The sequence below is a fragment of the Engystomops pustulosus genome, chromosome 3 (assembly GCF_040894005.1).
Source record: "Engystomops pustulosus chromosome 3, aEngPut4.maternal, whole genome shotgun sequence".
In the NCBI taxonomy this organism is placed as follows: Eukaryota; Metazoa; Chordata; class Amphibia; order Anura; family Leptodactylidae; genus Engystomops; species Engystomops pustulosus.
This window is the reverse complement of record NC_092413.1, coordinates 233996171-234016494: the sequence shown is the minus strand read 5'-3', so window position 1 is coordinate 234016494 and position 20324 is coordinate 233996171. Positions and strand designations below refer to the sequence as shown.

The following is a 20324-nucleotide window of genomic DNA, read 5'->3' as shown; positions in this document are numbered from 1 at the left end:
ACATGTCCTGCCTCCTCCTCCTCCGCAGCGAGGAGTATACATGTCCTCCCTCCTCCTCCTCCTCCGCAGCGAGGAGTATACATGTCCTCCCTCCTCCTCCTCCTCCGCAGCGAGGAGTATACATGTCCTCCCTCCTCCTCCTCCGCAGCGAGGAGTATACATGTCCTCCCTCCTCCTCCTCCTCCGCAGCGAGGAGTATACATGTCCTCCCTCCTCCTCCTCCTCCTCCTCCTCCTCCTCCTCCTCCTCCTCCGCAGCGAGGAGTATACATGTCCTCCCTCCTCCTCCTCCTCCTCCGCAGCGAGGAGTATACATGTCCTCCCTCCTCCTCCTCCTCCTCCGCAGCGAGGAGTATACATGTCCTCCCTCCTCCTCCTCCTCCGCAGCGAGGAGTATACATGTCCTCCCTCCTCCTCCTCCTCCGCAGCGAGGAGTATACATGTCCTCCCTCCTCCTCCTCCTCCTCCGCAGCGAGGAGTATACATGTCCTCCCTCCTCCTCCTCCGCAGCGAGGAGTATACATGTCCTCCCTCCTCCTCCGCAGCGAGGAGTATACATGTCCTCCCTCCTCCTCCTCCTCCTCCGCAGCGAGGAGTATACATGTCCTCCCTCCTCCTCCTCCTCCGCAGCGAGGAGTATACATGTCCTCCCTCCTCCTCCTCCTCCGCAGCGAGGAGTATACATGTCCTCCCTCCTCCTCCTCCTCCTCCGCAGCGAGGAGTATACATGTCCTCCCTCCTCCTCCTCCTCCTCCGCAGCGAGGAGTATACATGTCCTCCCTCCTCCTCCTCCTCCGCAGCGAGGAGTATACATGTCCTCCCTCCTCCTCCTCCTCCGCAGCGAGGAGTATACATGTCCTGCCTCCTCCTCCTCCTCCGCAACGAGGAGCATACATGTCCTGCCTCCTCCTCCTCCTCCGCAGCGAGGAGTATACATGTCCTGCCTCCTCCTCCTCCTCCGCAGCGAGGAGTATACATGTCCTGCCTCCTCCTCCTCCTCCGCAGCGAGGAGTATACATGTCCTCCCTCCTCCTCCTCCTCCGCAGCGAGGAGTATACATGTCCTCCCTCCTCCTCCTCCTCCGCAGCGAGGAGTATACATGTCCTGCCTCCTCCTCCGCGAGGAGTATACATGTCCTGCCTCTTCCTCCTCCTCCTCCGCAGCGAGGAGTATACATGTCCTCCCTCCTCCTATTCTGCAGCGAGGAGTATACATGTCCTCCCTCCTCCTCCTCCGCAGCGAGGAGTATACATGTCCTCCCTCCTCCTCCTCCTCCGCAGCGAGGAGTATACATGTCGTCCCTCCTCCTCCTCCGCAGCTAGGAGTATACATGTCCTGCCTCCTCCTCCTCCTCCGCAGCGAGGAGTATACATGTCCTGCCTCCTCCTCCTCCTCCTCCGCAGCGAGGAGTATACATGTCCTCCCTCCTCCTCCTCCGCAGCGAGGAGTATACATGTCGTCCCTCCTCCTCCTCCGCAGCGAGGAGTATACATGTCCTCCCTCCTCCTCCTCCGCAGCGAGGAGTATACATGTCCTCCCTCCCTCCTCCTCCTCCGCAGCGAGGAGTATACATGTCCTCCCTCCTCCTCCTCCTCCGCAGCGAGGAGTATACATGTCCTCCCTCCTCCTCCTCCTCCGCAGCGAGGAGTATACATGTCGTCCCTCCTCCTCCTCCGCAGCGAGGAGTATACATGTCCTCCCTCCTCCTACTCCTCCGCAGCGAGGAGTATACATGTCCTCCCTCCTCCATAGCCAGGTCACGCCCCCATTCTTACTTAGTTACATAATTTCTTTCAATCAGTACAATTAAAATCTTGTTTTTAAATGTTTTACTATTTTAACCCCTTACTGACATGTGTGAATGAATGAGGAGGAAAATCTCCATGTATTGCCATCCTGTATTAGAGTAAAAATCATGAACCTGTTCGGTGTCGCGTGTCTGAAAGTGTCCGATCTATCGATAGATATTAACCCCGTAACGGAAAATAGAGCCCAAAGTTGAAAACGGTCTTGTTTGCCATTTTGAAAAATATAAATAATTCAAAAATAATAAAAAGTGATCAAAAGTTCTTACAGTCCTAAAAATAGAAGTCGCAAAAAATGACTCCACCCACACAGCACCGAAGTATGAAAAGTTATGAGCGCTCCCCAGTACATGGCAGGAATATTACATATCATCGCTATAAAGTCCAATGTGTTACACGGAAAACCAGCCCCCGCACCGCTCACCGCTCTGTACACGGAAAACAAGCCCCCGCACAGCTCTGTACACAGAAAACAAGCCCCCGCACCGCTCTGTACACGGAAAACCAGCCCCCGCACAGCTCTGTACACAGAAAACAAGCCCCCGCACAGCTCTGTACACAGAAAACAAGCCCCCGCACAGCTCTGTACACAGAAAACAAGCCCCCGCACTGCTCTGTACACAGGAAACAAGCCCCCGCACCGCTCTGCACACAGAGAACAAGCCCTCGCACAGCTCTGTACACAGAAAACAAGCTCCCGCACTGCTCTGTACACAGAAAACAAGCCCCGCACAGCTCTGTACACAGAGAACAAGCCCTCGCACAGCTCTGTACACAGAAAACAAGCCCCCGCACAGCTCCGTACACAGAAAACAAGCCCCGCACAGCTCTGTACACAGAAAACAAGCCCCCGCACAGCTCTGTACACAGAAAACAAGCCCCCGCACTGCTCTGTACACAGAAAACAAGCCCCCGCACAGCTCTGTACACAGAAAACAAGCCCCCGCACTGCTCTGTACACAGGAAACAAGCCCCCGCACCGCTCTGCACACAGAGAACAAGCCCTCGCACAGCTCTGTACACAGAAAACAAGCTCCCGCACTGCTCTGTACACAGAAAACAAGCCCCGCACAGCTCTGTACACAGAGAACAAGCCCTCGCACAGCTCTGTACACAGAAAACAAGCCCCCGCACAGCTCCGTACACAGAAAACAAGCCCCGCACAGCTCCGTACACAGAAAACAAGCCCCCGCACAGCTCTGTACACAGAAAACAAGCCCCCGCACTGCTCTGTACACAGAAAACAAGCCCCCGCACCGCTCTGTACACGGAAAACCAGCCCCCGCACAGCTCTGTACACGGAAAACAAGCCCCTGCACCGCTCTGTACACAGAAAACAAGCCCCCGCACTGCTCTGTACACAGAAAACAAGCCCCTGCACCGCTCTGTACACAGAAAACAAGCCCCCGCACAGCTCTGTACACAGAAAACAAGCTCCCGCACTGCTCTGTACACAGAAAACAAGCCCCGCACAGCTCTGTACACAGAGAACAAGCCCTCGCACAGCTCTGTACACAGAAAACAAGCCCCCGCACAGCTCCGTACACAGAAAACAAGCCCCGCACAGCTCTGTACACAGAAAACAAGCCCCCGCACAGCTCTGTACACAGAAAACAAGCCCCCGCACTGCTCTGTACACAGAAAACAAGCCCCCGCACCGCTCTGTACACGGAAAACCAGCCCCCGCACAGCTCTGTACACGGAAAACAAGCCCCTGCACCGCTCTGTACACAGAAAACAAGCCCCCGCACTGCTCTGTACACAGAAAACAAGCCCCTGCACCGCTCTGTACACAGAAAACAAGCCCCCGCACTGCTCTGTACACAGAAAACAAGCCCCCGCACCGCTCTGTACACGGAAAACCAGCCCCCGCACAGCTCTGTACACGGAAAACAAGCCCCCGCACAGCTCTGTACACAGAAAACAAGCCCCCGCACTGCTCTGTACACAGGAAACAAGCCCCCGCACCGCTCTGTACACAGAAAACAAGCCCCCGCACCGCTCTGTACACAGAAAACAAGCCCCCGCACTGCTCTGTACACAGAAAACAAGCCCCCGCACCGCTCTGTACACGGAAAACCAGCCCCCGCACAGCTCTGTACACGGAAAACAAGCCCCCGCACAGCTCTGTACACAGAAAACAAGCCCCCGCACTGCTCTGTACACGGAAAACCAGCCCCCGCACAGCTCTGTACACGGAAAACAAGCCCCCGCACAGCTCTGTACACAGAAAACAAGCCCCCGCACTGCTCTGTACACGGAAAACCAGCCCCCGCACAGCTCTGTACACGGAAAACCAGCCCCCGCGCAGGGGGTGACACAAGATCTTACAGCCTATGAGGATGAGGGGGTGACACAAGAGCTTACAGCCTATGAGGATGAGGGGGTGACACAAGAGCTTACAGCCTATGAGGATGAGGGGGTGACACAGGAGCTTACAGCCTATGAGGATGAGGTGAAACAGAAGAGCTTACAGTCTATGAGGATGAGGGGGTGACACAAGAGCTTACAGTCTATGAGGATGAGGGGGGACACAAGAGCTTACAGTCTATGAGGATGAGGGGGTGACACAAGAGATTACAGTCTATGAGGATGAGGGGGGACACAAGAGCTTACAGTCTATGAGGATGAGGGGAGGACACAAGAGCTTACAGACTATGAGGATGAGGGGGAGACACAAGAGCTTACAGTCTATGAGGATGAGGGGGCGACACAAGAGCTTACAGTCTATGAGGATGAGGAGGTGACACAAGAGCTTACAGTCTATGAGGATGAGGAGGTGACACAAGAGCTTACAGTCTATGAGGATGAGGGGAGGACACAAGAGCTTACAGTCTATGAGGATGAGGGTGACACAAGAGCTTACAGCCTATGAGGATGAGGGGGTGACACAAGAGCTTACAGTCTATGAGGATGAGGGGGTGACACAAGAGCTTACAGTCTATGAGGATGAGGGGGTGACACAAGAGCTTACAGTCTATGAGGATGAGGGGAGGACACAAGAGCTTACAGTCTATGAGGATGAGGGTGACACAAGAGCTTACAGCCTATGAGGATGAGGGGGTGACACAAGAGCTTACAGTCTATGAGGATGAGGGGGTGACACAAGAGCTTACAGTCTATGAGGATGAGAGGAGACACAAGAGCTTGCGGTCTATGAGGATGAGGAGGACACAAGAGCTTACAGTCTATGTGGATGAGGGGGAGACAAGAGCTTACAGTCTTTGAGGATGAGGGGGGACACAAGAGCTTACACTCTATGAGGATAAGGGAGTGACACAAGAGCTTACAGTCTATGAGGATGAGGGGGGGCACAAGAGCTTACAGTCTATGATGATGAGGGGAGGACACAAGAGCTTACAGTCTATGAGGATGAGGGGGTGACACAAGAGCTTACAGTCTATGAGGATGAGGAGGTGACACAAGAGCTTACAGTCTATGAGGATGAGGGGGACACAAGAGCTTACAGTCTATGAGGATGAGGGGGGACACAAGAGCTTACAGTCTATGAGGATGAGGGGGGGGGGCACAAGAGCTTACAGTCTATGAGGATGAGGAGGGACACAAGAGCTTACAGTCTATGAGGATGAGGAGGGACACAAGAGCTTACAGTCTATGAGGATGAGGAGGGACACAAGAGCTTACAGTCTATGAGGATGAGGGGGTGACACAAGAGCTTACAGTCTATGAGGATGAGGAGGGACACAAGAGCTTACAGTCTATGAGGATGAGGAGGGACACAAGAGCTTACAGTCTATGAGGATGAGGGGGTGACACAAGAGCTTACAGTCTATGAGGATGAGGGGGTGACACAAGAGCTTACAGTCTATGAGGATGAGGGGGACACAAGAGCTTACAGTCTATGAGGGGGGGGGGGACACAAGAGCTTACAGTCTATGAGGATGAGGGAGGACACAAGAGCTTACAGTCTATGAGGATGAGGGGGGACACAAGAGCTTACAGTCTATGAGGATGAGGGGGGGACACAAGAGCTTACAGTCTATGAGGATGAGGGAGGACACAAGAGCTTACAGTCTATGAGGATGAGGGGGTGACATAAGAGCTTACAGTCTATGAAGATGAGGGAGGACACAAGAGCTTACAGTCTATGAGGGTGAGGGGGGATACAAGAGCTTACAGTCTATGTGGATGAGGGGAGGACACAAGAGCTTACAGTCTATGAGGATGAGGGGGTGACACAAGAGCTTACAGTCTATGAGGATGAGGGGGACACAAGAGCTTACAGTCTATGAGGATGAGGGGGGACACAAGAGCTTACAGTCTATGAGGATGAGGGGGGACACAAGAGCTTACAGTCTATGAGGATGAGGGGGTGACACAAGAGCTTACAGTCTATGAGGATGAGGGAGGACACAAGAGCTTACAGTCTATGAGGATGAGGGGGGACACAAGAGCTTACAGTCTATGAGGATGAGGGGGACACATGAGCTTACAGTCTATGAGGATGAGGAGGTGACACAAGAGCTTACAGTCTATGAGGATGAGGGGTGACACAAGAGCTTACAGTCTATGAGGATGAGGGGGGGACACAAGAGCTTACAGTCTATGAGGATGAGGGGTGACACAAGAGCTTACAGTCTATGAGGATGAGGGGGGGGACACAAGAGCTTACAGTCTATGAGGATGAGGGGTGACACAAGAGCTTACAGTCTATGAGGATGAGGGGGTGACACAAGAGCTTACAGTCTATGAGGATGAGGGGGGGACACAAGAGCTTACAGTCTATGAGGATGAGGGGGGGACACAAGAGCTTACAGTCTATGAGGATGAGGGGGGACACAAGAGGTGTAAGAGATTGTATGAAGGTCCTGCTATTCTTTTTAAGGGAACAATATAAAATAATTTAATAAATAAATAAAAATTCTGCTGCTTGAACCAGTCATCAGCCGCATCTTATATACAAGCTTCAAGGTGAAAGTGACTGCGGAGAAGCCGGGAGCATGGTATAAATCTGGTGTATACCCGAATAACAGACGGGTGGAGGACATAGGATGGATTCCACATAGCCGCTAACGTAGAAGCATTGGTGGTTAGACAATGATAAAGCTACAACCGCTCCCATCTACTCAATCAGATGTTCACCACCTGCCGGAGGACAAATCCTCCTAAAACATTCTGATACGCACAGCAGATTGGGCTCCTCCACCCAAAACACAGAGAAAATCCCCCTACCGACAGAACTGGAAAGATAAAGGAATATCAAACACCGGTGATAACAATGGTCTACTCTAAGCTTCTATTAACGACTTCCTATCAACCGGAAACAAAGGAGAGTAAAAAGGCTTCTCCTTCTGTCACAGCAAACTGGGTCAGAATAGTCCAGTTACTACTAGTCCACGGCTGGGGACGGGGGTCATGGTTGTTGCAGTTTCTTCGCTCAGTTGGTTAAAAAAAACTGGAATTTCCTTTTGTCTGGATCCAAATGCTGAAATTGTAAGAAGAAGGAAGTCGTAGAATTCAGGAAACCCCAATAGAATGACAAGTAGAGGGATGGATGGAGGTGCCATACGCTGTGCCCTACACCAGTGATGGCGACACACAGGGGCCAAACTACAACCAAAACCTAGTTTTATGTCGCAAAGTGCCAAGATGACAATTTAAGCAGTAACCTAGTGATCCCAACTGTATCATAAGTCTTAATCATATCGGTGTTCTGAGGACACCAATACAATAGAAAGAACATTTGGATTGTAGCTTATTCCAGGGTCCCCTGAAGAGGAAGAATCAGGGGACCCAACCGGAATCCATCTCTATCCTATCCCGCTTCTTGTGTAGTCCTGGAAGCCAAGAAGGTGTTGCCAAGAATAGTTTTGGATCGCAGGAGGAAACCTTGAGTCATGCCTAGAAAATTTTGTGCTGGGGTGAAGGGTTGTGGCTGCCGACAGAAAGGGTTCTGAGTGCCATAGGTTCGCCACCACTGCCCTACTCCATAGTCCCAGGGGGAAGAGCCGACATGATTTTTTATTTGTTTTACTTTGTTGTCTTCATAACCATCTCCGATACTGAAGTGGGTTCATTGATGAAGAGGATTGACCTCCATTCCAGCCTCCTTTACTGTTTTGTTGTTCACCATGATAGTCTTTAAGAGCAACCTACCTGCAGCATTGACCGGTTCTCTGCCTACAAACATAATGATGCATCAGAGATAAACCAAGGTCTCTCTGTTCCAGGATTCAGGACAGTAGTGACATTGTAAGACTTCAAGCAGGAAGTTCTAAAATGTAAGTGACCCCTGAGCTTAGAGAGTCGCAGAGGGTCATCGGCAGGTGCTACCAGAGATACCAAAGAGCTACAGAGGACTGGCAGAGTCACAGGAAGGCACAGAAATTGACCTCTTTTGGTTATTACTGTGAACTATTTCCTTTTTGAACAAAATGATATATGTCACACACCTCCGGGCCCATGTAAGGGAGGTATGGACCAGGGAGCATCTGTACTGATTGAGGGGGCAAGAGCCTTTGCGCTGTTCCCTGATGAAAGTCGATTCACACTAAGCAGAAATGATGGCACCAAGGTTTTGGGAGAAATCAAAGAAAGCCCTATGGATTGTCCACTGTTGTCCCCAGATTAGGGTTCAGTGGTGGTGGCAGTGATACAGTGTGCACAGCGTGACTAGTCAATACAGAACCGCCCTACACTGTGTGAATGGTAGAGACCTATTGTCATCTGCGTGGCGGATGATGCTCCAGATCTTCAAGTTCCAGTGGCTGCTGGAGACTATGGAAATGACTTCAAAATGGGTGGGAGATGCTTTAGCAAACAATAACTAGACATGTGAACAACAGGAGAAGTCGTTGTTAGGTGTGTGGAGCCATTTTGGTGGGGTGCATCTACCACTATTGTACAGATAAGGTCATCAAAAATGAAGCTTCCACTTAACTGCCCGACTTTCATGATATAATATCTGCAATGGGAAGTTCTTGATTTCCATAAATTTTACCTGAAAGCCAAATATCCGTAACTTTTTGTGAGTAGCGTATTATAAAGATCCACCACAAGGAATAAATAAAAATATATTTATGTATTTCTGAAGAAACAGAGGAATCCAATAGGAAAAATCCACCAGAGAGATGTCCCAGTCTTCTGTATCCCCAGGACGACCCAGAGGACACGTCCAATGTCCCAGAGAGTCACCAGGTAGATGGAGCTTAAGTCTCACCAACATCTCACCATAAAGTGATTGAAGCAAAGGTCATTTTATGTTTTCTACTTTTTTGTTTAGGCTGAAGATCTGACTGATATTAAGATTGAGGTTAAAGAAGAAGAAGAGGAGACGGATCCATGGACTGATCACCAGTGTAAGGAGGGGACTATGTTTGTGATGTCTCCCCCCCCATCACCTACAGTTCATCTATCCCATCACTGTGTGTCTCCTACAGGTGGAATCATTGATGGAAATCCACCAGAGAGATGTCCCAGTCTTCCGTATCCCCAGGACAGTCCAGAGGAGACGCCCAATGTCCCAGAGAGTCATCAGGTAGATGGAGCTGAGCCTGGGACCTCATCTATACAGGGGGTAGAGGGTCCTGTGCTCATAGATTGTGGGGGCTCTTGTGTCATCTGTTCCTCCTGTCTCCTGTAATGTACTGACAAATCAGGGAGAAGATGGGACTTATATTATATCGGAGGCTGAAGAAGAGAGGATTATGGGCGATCACCCGTGTAACAGAGCAGTGGTGGAGGACATTCCTGGAGGTGACACCACAGGTAGGTGATAATGGAGGGAGAAGAGAGGATGAGGGGCGATCACCCGTGTAAGAGGGAAGTGGTGGAGGACATTCCTGGAGGTGACACCACAGGTAGGTGATAATGGAGGGAGAAGAGAGGATGAGGGGCGATCACCCGTGTAAGAGGGAAGTGGTGGAGGACATTCCTGGAGGTGACACCACAGGTAGGTGATAATGGAGGGAGAAGAGAGGATGAGGGGTGATCACCCGTGTAAGAGGGAAGTGGTGGAGGACATTCCCAGAGGTGACGCCACAGGTAGGTGATAATGGAGGGAGAAGAGAGTATGAGGGGCGATCACCCGTGTAAGAGGGAAGTGGTGGAGGACATTCTCGGAGGTGACACCACAGGTAGGTGATAATGGAGGGAGAAGAGAGGATGAGGGGCGATCACCCGTGTAAGAGGGAAGTGGTGGAGGACATTCCTGGAGGTGACACCACAGGTAGGTAATAATGGAGGGAGAAGAGAGGATGAGGGGCGATCACCCGTGTAAGAGGGAAGTGGTGGAGGACATTCCCGGAGGTGACACCACAGGTAGGTGATAATGGAGGGAGAAGAGAGGATGAGGAGCGATCACCTGTGTAAGAGGGAAGTGGTGGAGGACATTCCTGGAGGTGACACCACAGGTAGGTAATAATGGAGGGAGAAGAGAGGATGAGGGACGATCACCCGTGTAAGAGGGAAGTGGTGGAGGACAATCCTGGAGGTGACACCACAGGTAGGTGATAATGGAGGGAGAAGAGAGGATGAGGGGCGATCACCCGTGTAAGAGGGAAGTGGTGGAGGACATTCCTGGAGGTGACACCACAGGTAGGTGATAATGGAGGGAGAAGAGAGGATGAGGGGTGATCACCAGTGTAAGAGGGAAGTGGTGGAGGACATTCCTGGAGGTGACACCACAGGTAGGTGATAATGGAGGGAGAAGAGAGGATGAGGGGCGGTCACCAGTGTAAGAGGGAAGTGGTGGAGGATATTCCCGGAGGTGACACCACAGGTAGGTAATAATGGAGGGAGAAGAGAGGATGAGGGGCGATCACCCGTGTAAGAGGGAAGTGGAGGAGGACATTCCTGTAGGAGACACCACAGGTAGGTGATAATGGAGGGAGAAGAGAGGATGAGGGGCGATCACCCGTGTAACAGGGAAGTGGAGGAGGACATTCCCGGCGGTGACACCACAGGTAGGTGATAATGGAGGGAGAAGAGAGGATGAGGGGCGATCACCCGTGTAAGAGGGAAGTGGTGGAGGACATTCCTGGAGGTGACACCACAGGTAGGTGATAATGGAAGGAGAAGAGGATGAGGGGCGATCACCCGTGTAAGAGGGAAGTGGTGGAGGACATTCCCGGAGGTGACACCACAGGTAGGTGATAATGGAGGGAGAAGAGAGGATGAGGGGCAATCACCCGTGTAAGAGGGAAGTGGTGGAGGACATTCCTGGAGGTGACACCACAGGTAGGTGATAATGGAGGGAGAAGAGAGGATGGGGGGCGATCACCCATGTAAGAGGGAAGTGGTGGAGGACATTCCTGGAGGTGACACCACAGGTAGGTGATAATGGAGGGAGAAGAGAGGATGAGGGGAGATCACCCATGTAAGAGGGAAGTGGTGGGGGACATTCCTGGAGGTGACACCACAGGTAGGTGATAATGGAGGGAGAAGAGAGGATGAGGGGCGATCACCAGTGTAAGAGGGAAGTGGTGGAGGACATTCCCGGAGGTGACACCACAGGTAGGTGATAATGGAGGGAGAAGAGAGGATGAGGGGCGATCACCCGTGTAAGAGGGAAGTGGTGGAGGACATTCCTGGAGGAGACACCACAGGTAGGTAATAATGGATGGAGAAGAGAGGATGAGGGGCGATCACCCGTGTAAGAGGGAAGTGGTGGAGGACATTCCTGGAGGTGACACCACAGGTAGGTGATAATGGAGGGAGAAGAGAGGATGAGGGGCGATCACCCGTGTAAGAGGGAAGTGGTGGAGGACATTCCTGGAGGTGACACCACAGGTAGGTGATAATGGAGGGAGAAGAGAGGATGAGGGGCGATCACCTGTGTAAGAGGGAAGTGGTGGAGGACATTCCTGGAGGTGACACCACAGGTAGGTGATAATGGAGGGAGAAGAGAGGATGAGGGGCGATCACCCGTGTAAGAGGGAAGTGGTGGAGGACATTCCTGGAGGTGACACCACAGGTAGGTGATAATGGAGGGAGAAGAGAGGATGAGGGGCGATCACCCGTGTAAGAGGGAAGTGGTGGAGGACATTCCCGGAGGTGACACCACAGGTAGGTGATAATGGAGAGAGAAGAGAGGATGAGGGGCAATCACCCGTGCAAGAGGGAAGTGGTGGAGGACATTCCTGGAGGTGACACCACAGGTAGGTGATAATGGAGGGAGAAGAGAGGATGAGGGGCGATCACTCGTGTAAGAGGGAAGTGGTGGAGGACATTCCTGGAGGTGACACCACAGGTACGTGATAATGGAGGGAGAAGAGAGGATGGGGGGCGATCACCCGTGTAAGAGGGAAGTGGTGGAGGACATTCCTGGAGGTGACACCACAGGTAGGTGATAATGGATGGAGAAGAGAGGATGAGGGGCGATCACCCGTGTAAGATGGAAGTGGTGGAGGACATTCCCGGAGGTGACACCACAGGTAGGTGATAATGGAGGGAGAAGAGAGGATGAGGGGCGATCACCAGTGTAAGAGGGAAGTGGTGGAGGACATTCCCGGAGGTGACACCACAGGTAGGTGATAATGGAGGGAGAAGAGAGGATGAGGGGCGATCACCCGTGTAAGAGGGAAGTGGTGGAGGACAATCCTGGAGGTGACACCACAGGTAGGTGATAATGGAGGGAAAAGAGAGGATGAGGAGCGATCACCCGTGTAAGAGGGAAGTGGTGGGGGACATTCCTGGAGGTGACACCACAGGTAGGTGATAATGGAGGGAGAAGAGAGGATGAGGGGCGATCACCCGTGTAAGAGGGAAGTGGTGGAGGACATTCCTGGAGGTGACACCACAGGTAGGTGATAATGGATGGAGAAGAGAGGATGAGGGGCGATCACCTGTGTAAGAGGGAAGTGGTGGAGGACATTCCCGGAGGTGACACCACAGGTAGGTGATAATGGAGGGAGAAGAGAGGATGAGGGACGATCACCCGTGTAAGAGGGAAGTGGTGGAGGACAATCCTGGAGGTGACACCACAGGTAGGTGATAATGGATGGAGAAGAGAGGATGAGGGGCGATCACCTGTGTAAGAGGGAAGTGGTGGAGGACATTCCCGGAGGTGACACCACAGGTAGGTGATAATGGAGGGAGGTGAGAGGATGAGGGACGATCACCCGTGTAAGAGGGAAGTGGTGGAGGACATTCTCGGAGGTGACACCACAGGTAGGTGATAATGAAGGGAGAAGAGAGGATGAGGGGCGGTCACCAGTGTAAGAGGGAAGTGGTGGAGGATATTCCCGGAGGTGACACCACAGGTAGGTAATAATGGAGGGAGAAGAGAGGATGAGGGGCGATCACCCGTGTAAGAGGGAAGTGGAGGAGGACATTCCTGTAGGAGACACCACAGGTAGGTGATAATGGAGGGAGAAGAGAGGATGAGGGGCGATCACCCGTGTAACAGGGAAGTGGAGGAGGACATTCCCGGCGGTGACACCACAGGTAGGTAATAATGGAGGGAGAAGAGAGGATGAGGGGCGATCACCCGTGTAAGAGGGAAGTGGTGGAGGACATTCCCGGAGGTGACACCACAGGTAGGTGATAATGGAGGGAGAAGAGAGGATGAGGGGCGATCACCCGTATAAGAGGGAAGTGGTGGAGGACATTCCCGGAGGTGACACCACAGGTAGGTGATAATGGAGGGAGAAGAGAGGATGAGGGGCAATCACCCGTGTAAGAGGGAAGTGGTGGAGGACATTCCTGGAGGTGACACCACAGGTAGGTGATAATGGAGGGAGAAGAGAGGATGGGGGGCGATCACCCGTGTAAGAGGGAAGTGGTGGAGGACATTCCTGGAGGTGACACCACAGGTAGGTGATAATGGAGGGAGAAGAGAGGATGAGGGGAGATCACCCATGTAAGAGGGAAGTGGTGGGGGACATTCCTGGAGGTGACACCACAGGTAGGTGATAATGGAGGGAGAAGAGAGGATGAGGGGCGATCACCAGTGTAAGAGGGAAGTGGTGGAGGACATTCCCGGAGGTGACACCACAGGTAGGTGATAATGGAGGGAGAAGAGAGGATGAGGGGCGATCACCCGTGTAAGAGGGAAGTGGTGGAGGACATTCCTGGAGGAGACACCACAGGTAGGTAATAATGGATGGAGAAGAGAGGATGAGGGGCGATCACCCGTGTAAGAGGGAAGTGGTGGAGGACATTCCTGGAGGTGACACCACAGGTAGGTGATAATGGAGGGAGAAGAGAGGATGAGGGGCGATCACCCGTGTAAGAGGGAAGTGGTGGAGGACATTCCCGGAGGTGACACCACAGATAGGTGATAATGGAGGGAGAAGAGAGGATATGGGGTGATCACCCGTGTAACAGGGAAGTGGTGGAGGACATTCCCGGAGGTGACACCACAGGTAGGTGATAATGGAGGGAGAAGAGAGGATGAGGGGCGGTCACCAGTGTAAGAGGGAAGTGGTGGAGGACATTCCTGGAGGTGACACCACAGGTAGGTAATAATGGAGGGAGAAGAGAGGATGAGGGGCGATCACCTGTGTAAGAGGGAAGTGGTGGAGGACATTCCCGGAGGTGACACCACAGGTAGGTGATAATGGAGGGAGAAGAGAGGATGAGGGGCGATCACCCGTGTAAGAGGGAAGTGGTGGAGGACATTCCTGGAGGTGACACCACAGGTAGGTGATAATGGAGGGAGAAGAGAGGATGAGGGGCGATCACCCGTGTAACAGGGAAGTGGTGGAGGACATTCCTGGAGGTGACACCACAGGTAGGTGATAATGGAGGGAGAAGAGAGGATGAGGGGCGGTCACCAGTGTAAGAGGGAAGTGGTGGAGGACATTCCTGGAGGTGACACCACAGGTAGGTGATAATGGATGGAGAAGAGAGGATGAGGGGCGATCACTCGTGTAAGAGGGAAGTGGTGGAGGACATTCCCGGAGGTGACACCACAGATAGGTAATAATGGAGGGAGAAGAAAGGATGAGGGGCGATCACCCGTGTAACAGGGAAGTGGTGGAGGACATTCCTGGAGGTGACACCACAGGTAGGTGATAATGGAGGGAGAAGAGAGGATGAGGGGCGATCACCCGTGTAACAGGGAAGTGGTGGAGGACATTCCTGGAGGTGACACCACAGGTAGGTAATAATGGAGGGAGAAGAGAGGATGAGGGGCGATCACCCGTGTAAGAGGGAAGTGGTGGAGGACATTCCTGGAGGTGACACCACAGGTAGGGGATAATGGATGGAGAAGGATTCTGGGATTTCTTGAGGTCGGGTTCCCGCTTAGGGAGACGTCCTAGTAATGGATTGCCTTGCTGCAAAAACCTGGGCACAGTGACGATGCTCAGGTACCTGATCCTTCAGCTACCGTGGGGATTGCAGGGCAATACAATTATGCTGAAGATTTATCCTCTAGACAAACTTATCTAGAGATGGGAAACCTACAGCAGCTAAATCGGGGATATTTGTCCTTGACCATCAGTCAATCTGCTGTATGTGGAACTGAATCAATGCCATTGCTAATATCCAAGGCCTCAGCTCCATTGTATTGTTGTCGATCCATGTGTTGGGCCTGTGAAGGTTTAATGAATTGACATCTATGTGTTTCAATATGTAAGTGGAAGTTCCTCCAGCAGCTGAACATAAGAAAGAAGAAGGTCGCATTAACGCCTCTCCAAGTGTCATAGATGCATTATCAGTCTCCATTACTCCCCAAAATAAAAGCCAAGTGTAAAAATGCGCTTGTCAATTATCCCCTGTAGTGCACTGCACCCTGGACCGGACGTGTGGGTGCTAAAGCAGAAAAGGCTCCACTCTTCGGGTGGCTGCAGGGCATAATCATGGCTGCGCTGCTCTCCCTGTTCGACATCTTAAGCACCCTCAACCTGAGGCTTATTGCCCCAGACCCCATGGAGCTGCGGGTGGTGCAGTGCTGCAGCCCCAAGTAGGAGAGGAGGTACATGGCCAAGATGGACCCCGGAAGTGTCGGGCCAGGGATGCACAACGGGTGAGGACAGTGAGGTCATCCTGGGGATGAGTATATGCTCAGGTACAGCTCCTTCCCAGCCAGGCTCCACCGGCAGATGCGGGAGGATGGAACGGGGGATGTTCTCCTTTGGCTACGACATGAGATTTGCCTTCCCGGAGGATGAGCTCAACCTCATCCTGTGCCAAGGTCGCGGGCCAGACAACGGGAACCCGTGAGTAACTAAGACAGTGGCTATTTAAGCAGAGAACAGTGGTATAAACAGACATCTATGAATACTATATATGCCTAGGAGCTATGAATTTGTATAACTGAAAATGTCCTACTCCTCCGCGGCTAAAAGTACTCCTCAAAAATTGTGAAAGGATTATTATTACCCTTCTGGAAAACCGTTGGTGCGACCTCCGCTCCAGCCCATCAACGGTAAGCTTTGAAATGAAAAACTTTATTGTCTTCTTCAAATCCTCTACAGTTATAGCCCGGGCACCCGGCCCACTGATAGATCACATTGTAGTGTCAAGGTCTTGTAATCCAGGGATCAGGCAACAAAGCCCCGACCTGTGCATCGGCTCAATTACCAAAATAAGTGTGAAATAAAAACATTTGTAGAAGAAAGGCGGAGTAAATATATCATCAGAAATACTCATTTAAACTTTGCTCCATTGATTCCCTATATTCTGCATTACAACTATAACATCATGGAGACAAAGGCTCAACATCAGGAACACAGGAAAAGGTAAAAGGTAAGTATCCTGAAAAGGAGATAGAAAATACAGACTCCTACCAAAAATAAGAAGGTAGGTGACTTATTATAATATAAGAGTAATAATTATACTGATAGCATTGAGGTCTCTCCTCCCGTCTAAAACATCCAATATGTCGCCCTACGATCTCCTCTCCGGGGGGACCGTTTCTATACCTCTGCACACAAGGGAGGAGGTGTCACCATCTTGTACCTATCAAAAGTGTCTAGAAATGATAAACGAAAGAAATATTTGTAGCATCTGATACAGACAACCCACGCACTAGCGGCCAATCACGCTGCATAAGGTGTGTAGCAACTAATAGAAGTTTTTATATCATAATTCCTGTTGGGGAGATTCCACTGCCAGGAAAATATAGCCGGGAATAATTACCGGATCGAATACTATCTGGGAGAAATCTGGGACTCCTCATCTTGTTCTATTCATTATATTTTTCATTTTATGTCATAACAAAAAGCCCAATAGTTTAATTTGTAAATCAAGACCCCCAGGCTCTAATCTGGTGTATATGGATTTTCAGAAAATAACATTGGCCGTGCTGGGCCAACGACAAGGAACTTTTGGGAGGCTTTACCGTGTAGACCAGGTCCCCCTCAGCGCCTTCCCTCCAGGCATCGGCATTATCTACCAGACGGTGCAACTTTATTGTGTTTATTTGTTTCTATAAAGCACAAATGTCATGTCATACGTGTCTCCACTTTGGGGTTAGAAAATGTTACAAAATTGATTTTCAATCTTAACAGGAAATCCCAAGAAGAGCCCAAAGAAAAATGTCCTATTCTCACGAAACATAGAAGATGAAGATGTCCCTGAGGACTGTACAGAAGACGACCTCAGTAATGATCCTCCAGGACCTTACAGTCCAGATCCATCATCTACTCCTGAGGGACCTTCTCCTGACCCGTCACACGCGGTCCCCACAAGCACCGGACACAAAGGGGGGAAAAGGTTCCAGTGCGGAGAATGTGGGAAACAGTTCACACAAAGCTCGAATCTTTATGCCCACAGAAGAATCCACGCAGAAGACAAGCCCTATACATGTTCACAATGCGGGAAAAGTTTTACGCAGAAATGGCATCTGGATAAACATTTTAGAATTCACATCGGAGAAAAACCTTATTCATGTTCACTTTGTGGAAAACGTTTTACTTCCTTATCTTATTTTGTTGTTCACATGACAATTCATACAGAACACAAGACATTGACGTGTTTAGAATGTGGGGAAAGTTTTCAGCAGAAAGCAGATCTCGTCAAACACGTGAGAATTCACACAGAAGAGAAGCCCTACCCATGCCCAGAATGTGGGAGGTGCTTTATAAATACATCCCATCTGGCCGTGCACCAGAGAAGCCACAAAGGAGAGAAGCCCTATTCATGTTCAGAATGTGGGAAGTGTTTCACCGCTAAGTCCAATCTCCTGGATCACTGGAAACATCACACGGGGCAGAAGCCATATTCATGTTCTGAGTGTGGGAGATGTTTTACCAAAAAATTAACTCTTGTTAAACATCAGATAGAACACACAGAGGTGAAAACATTTACATGCTCCGAATGTGGCAAATGTTTTAGAAATAAAGCCGACCTCATCATCCATGAGAGAAGTCACACAGGAGAGAAGCCCTATCTGTGTCCAGTGTGCGGGAAGGGCTTCACGAGTAAATCAGGTTGTGTCAGACATGTGAGAAGCCACACGGGGGAGAAGCCATTTCCATGTTCAGAATGTGGGAAATGTTTTATTACGAAAGCCAATCTCCGTTATCACCAGAGAATTCACACAGGAGAGAAGCCTTTTTTATGCTCCGAATGTGGCAGATGTTTTGCAGATAAATCCAATCTTATAAGACATGTGAGAAGTCACACAGGGGAGAAGCCGTATCCGTGCTCCGTGTGTGGAAGATGCTTCACGCATAAACCTGATCTCGCTGCTCATAGAAAAATTCACACAAGAGAGAAACAACATTGATTTTTAAAGAAACCCTATTTACATGTTCTAAAAGTAGAAAATGTTTTAGAAGTTATTTTTGGTTTTGTTAAACCTGAGTGAATCCACCCCGGGGAGAAGCCATATTCATGCTCAGTGTGACATAGCGAGAAGGTAAAGAAGGTCTCGTCTTGTAATAGACGTGGACACGTGGCTGATCTCTGTGTAATAAGATACAGTTGTTATATTCCCTTGTTCACGCTGCTACATTTAATTTAGTGTTTCTGTATTGCAACTCTAGCCACGTGGTGATCCTTCCCCCGGCTAAACATATCAGATATTTTACCATTTTCCAAAAATTTACCAAAATGTATCGTACTTATTTATTACTTATTTATTTATCGTTTCTGTAGTAACTGGCACCAAAAACTGGTCACATTTTATGTTCCCTGTTGAACAGAAAAATCAAGAGTAATCAGCAGAAAAATATAAGAACCTCCTACCGCAAAAGAAAAGTTTTTTTAAAGGAGCAATAACAAGCATTATTTGGGAGAGAAATGGCCGCCTCGCCAAGACCTTTCGCTATACAACTTACCGTCAGATTTAACTTGACAAAGGTCGGGATGACCGAAACGTCGTCATTGTTCTCTGTTACTTAAAATTTACTCTTTATCGTTGTTTTGTGGTGAAGACAATACTATGTGAAATACTCACTGAAAAATAAAGAGAAAAAGAATAGAGAATGTGTGAGCCACGTTTTCTGATACAGATTGGATGGAGAATCCCACATTGAGCACCACCACTACAAGAGTGTGCGGCTCCTACTGCTCCAGAGACCGCGTTGTCCAGTCACTCTCCGCTGCTTAGGATGAGTTTGAGTTAAGTAGGTAGGGACAAAATTTCCCTGTCTGTCTCCATCTCTCTGCTTCTGCCACTATTACATTATAATAAGCTCAGTTCTACCCTCCTGCGTTCTGGTTCATTATGGTCTCCATTCCGGATCTTGTGAACCGAATGGAGGTTTTAGCTAACCAGGCCCGAGCTCCACCACAACTTCAAGCTCAAACCACTGCAGCACCTCTTGCAGCCCAGCAACCTTCTCCCCCTTGTAAGCATAAGGTAAACATGTTGCTCTCTGATCATTTCTCATGCGATGGTGAAAAATATAAAATGTTCTGGGAGTCCTGTTAATCCTCGAGCCTCCCAAGCCCAGATGGTAGATGTAGTAATCTCCTTACTCCAAGTGTTGAGGAATAGACGTCTCTGGATCCATTTTTTTCAATCCTTAGGGGTTATTTATTCTGAACCCGACCATGTAGGACTTGAGGAATCCAAACTGCAGATGGGAATGGCTGGGGATGGTATTGGACATTATTGGGATAAGCGGGAGAGTCTGCACGTATGGGTGTATACCATTACCCCACTACAAGAATTAGTACATCGGATTTCCTATCGCTTCCCCTTTTCCCTGCAAAATGGATCTAGCCAGTGATGTCCCCTCTCTCCTTTGCTTTTCGATATTGCATTGGAACCCCTAGCTCGCTTCTTTAAGGATATATGAGGGAATACGTACTAGGGAAGAAGTAGTTAAAATTTTCCTTTTTTGCGGATGATGGGATATCATTTCAATCGGACCCCATGGGGCAACTCCCCAATGTGTTCGCAGCCATACGAGACTTTGGGGAATTTTCAGGGCACAGAGTCGATGTGGGAAAAAGTGAGGTGCTAGAACTAAATGCGTCTGGTAACCTCGGGGACTGGCACGACCATCCTTTCTGGAGATAACATGTCTGGGTACGAACCCGGGATAACTTGAACTATTGAAAATAGTGGCAGAATTGGAAAGATGGCATAATCTACACACTGATGTCACTCCACTCAATAGGGCATTTATGTGATTTATTTATTAGCTGGGGGCAAAGA

General features: G+C 50.2%; 1 protein-coding gene across 4 annotated transcripts in view; it reads left to right on the top strand.

The window, feature by feature from the left end:
- LOC140122801 (uncharacterized) overlaps window positions 1–19112 on the top strand; it is a 61407-nt gene extending 42295 nt beyond the window's left edge. The window contains exons 5-9 of one of the 4 annotated variants that reach the window (XM_072144006.1): window positions 8865–8962; window positions 9048–9123; window positions 9205–9302; window positions 9424–9532; window positions 17224–19112. In XM_072144006.1, coding sequence (XP_072000107.1) covers window positions 8865–8962; window positions 9048–9123; window positions 9205–9302; window positions 9424–9532; window positions 17224–18443 — 1601 coding nt within the window. In that variant the 3' untranslated portion in view covers window positions 18444–19112. Of the gene's footprint in view, window positions 1–8855; window positions 8963–9047; window positions 9124–9204; window positions 9303–9423; window positions 9533–17223 lie in introns of all 4 variants that reach the window. The other 3 variants (XM_072144005.1, XM_072144004.1, XM_072144007.1) reach the window with 3 other exon arrangements.
- Window positions 19113–20324: the final 1212 nt, after the last annotated feature.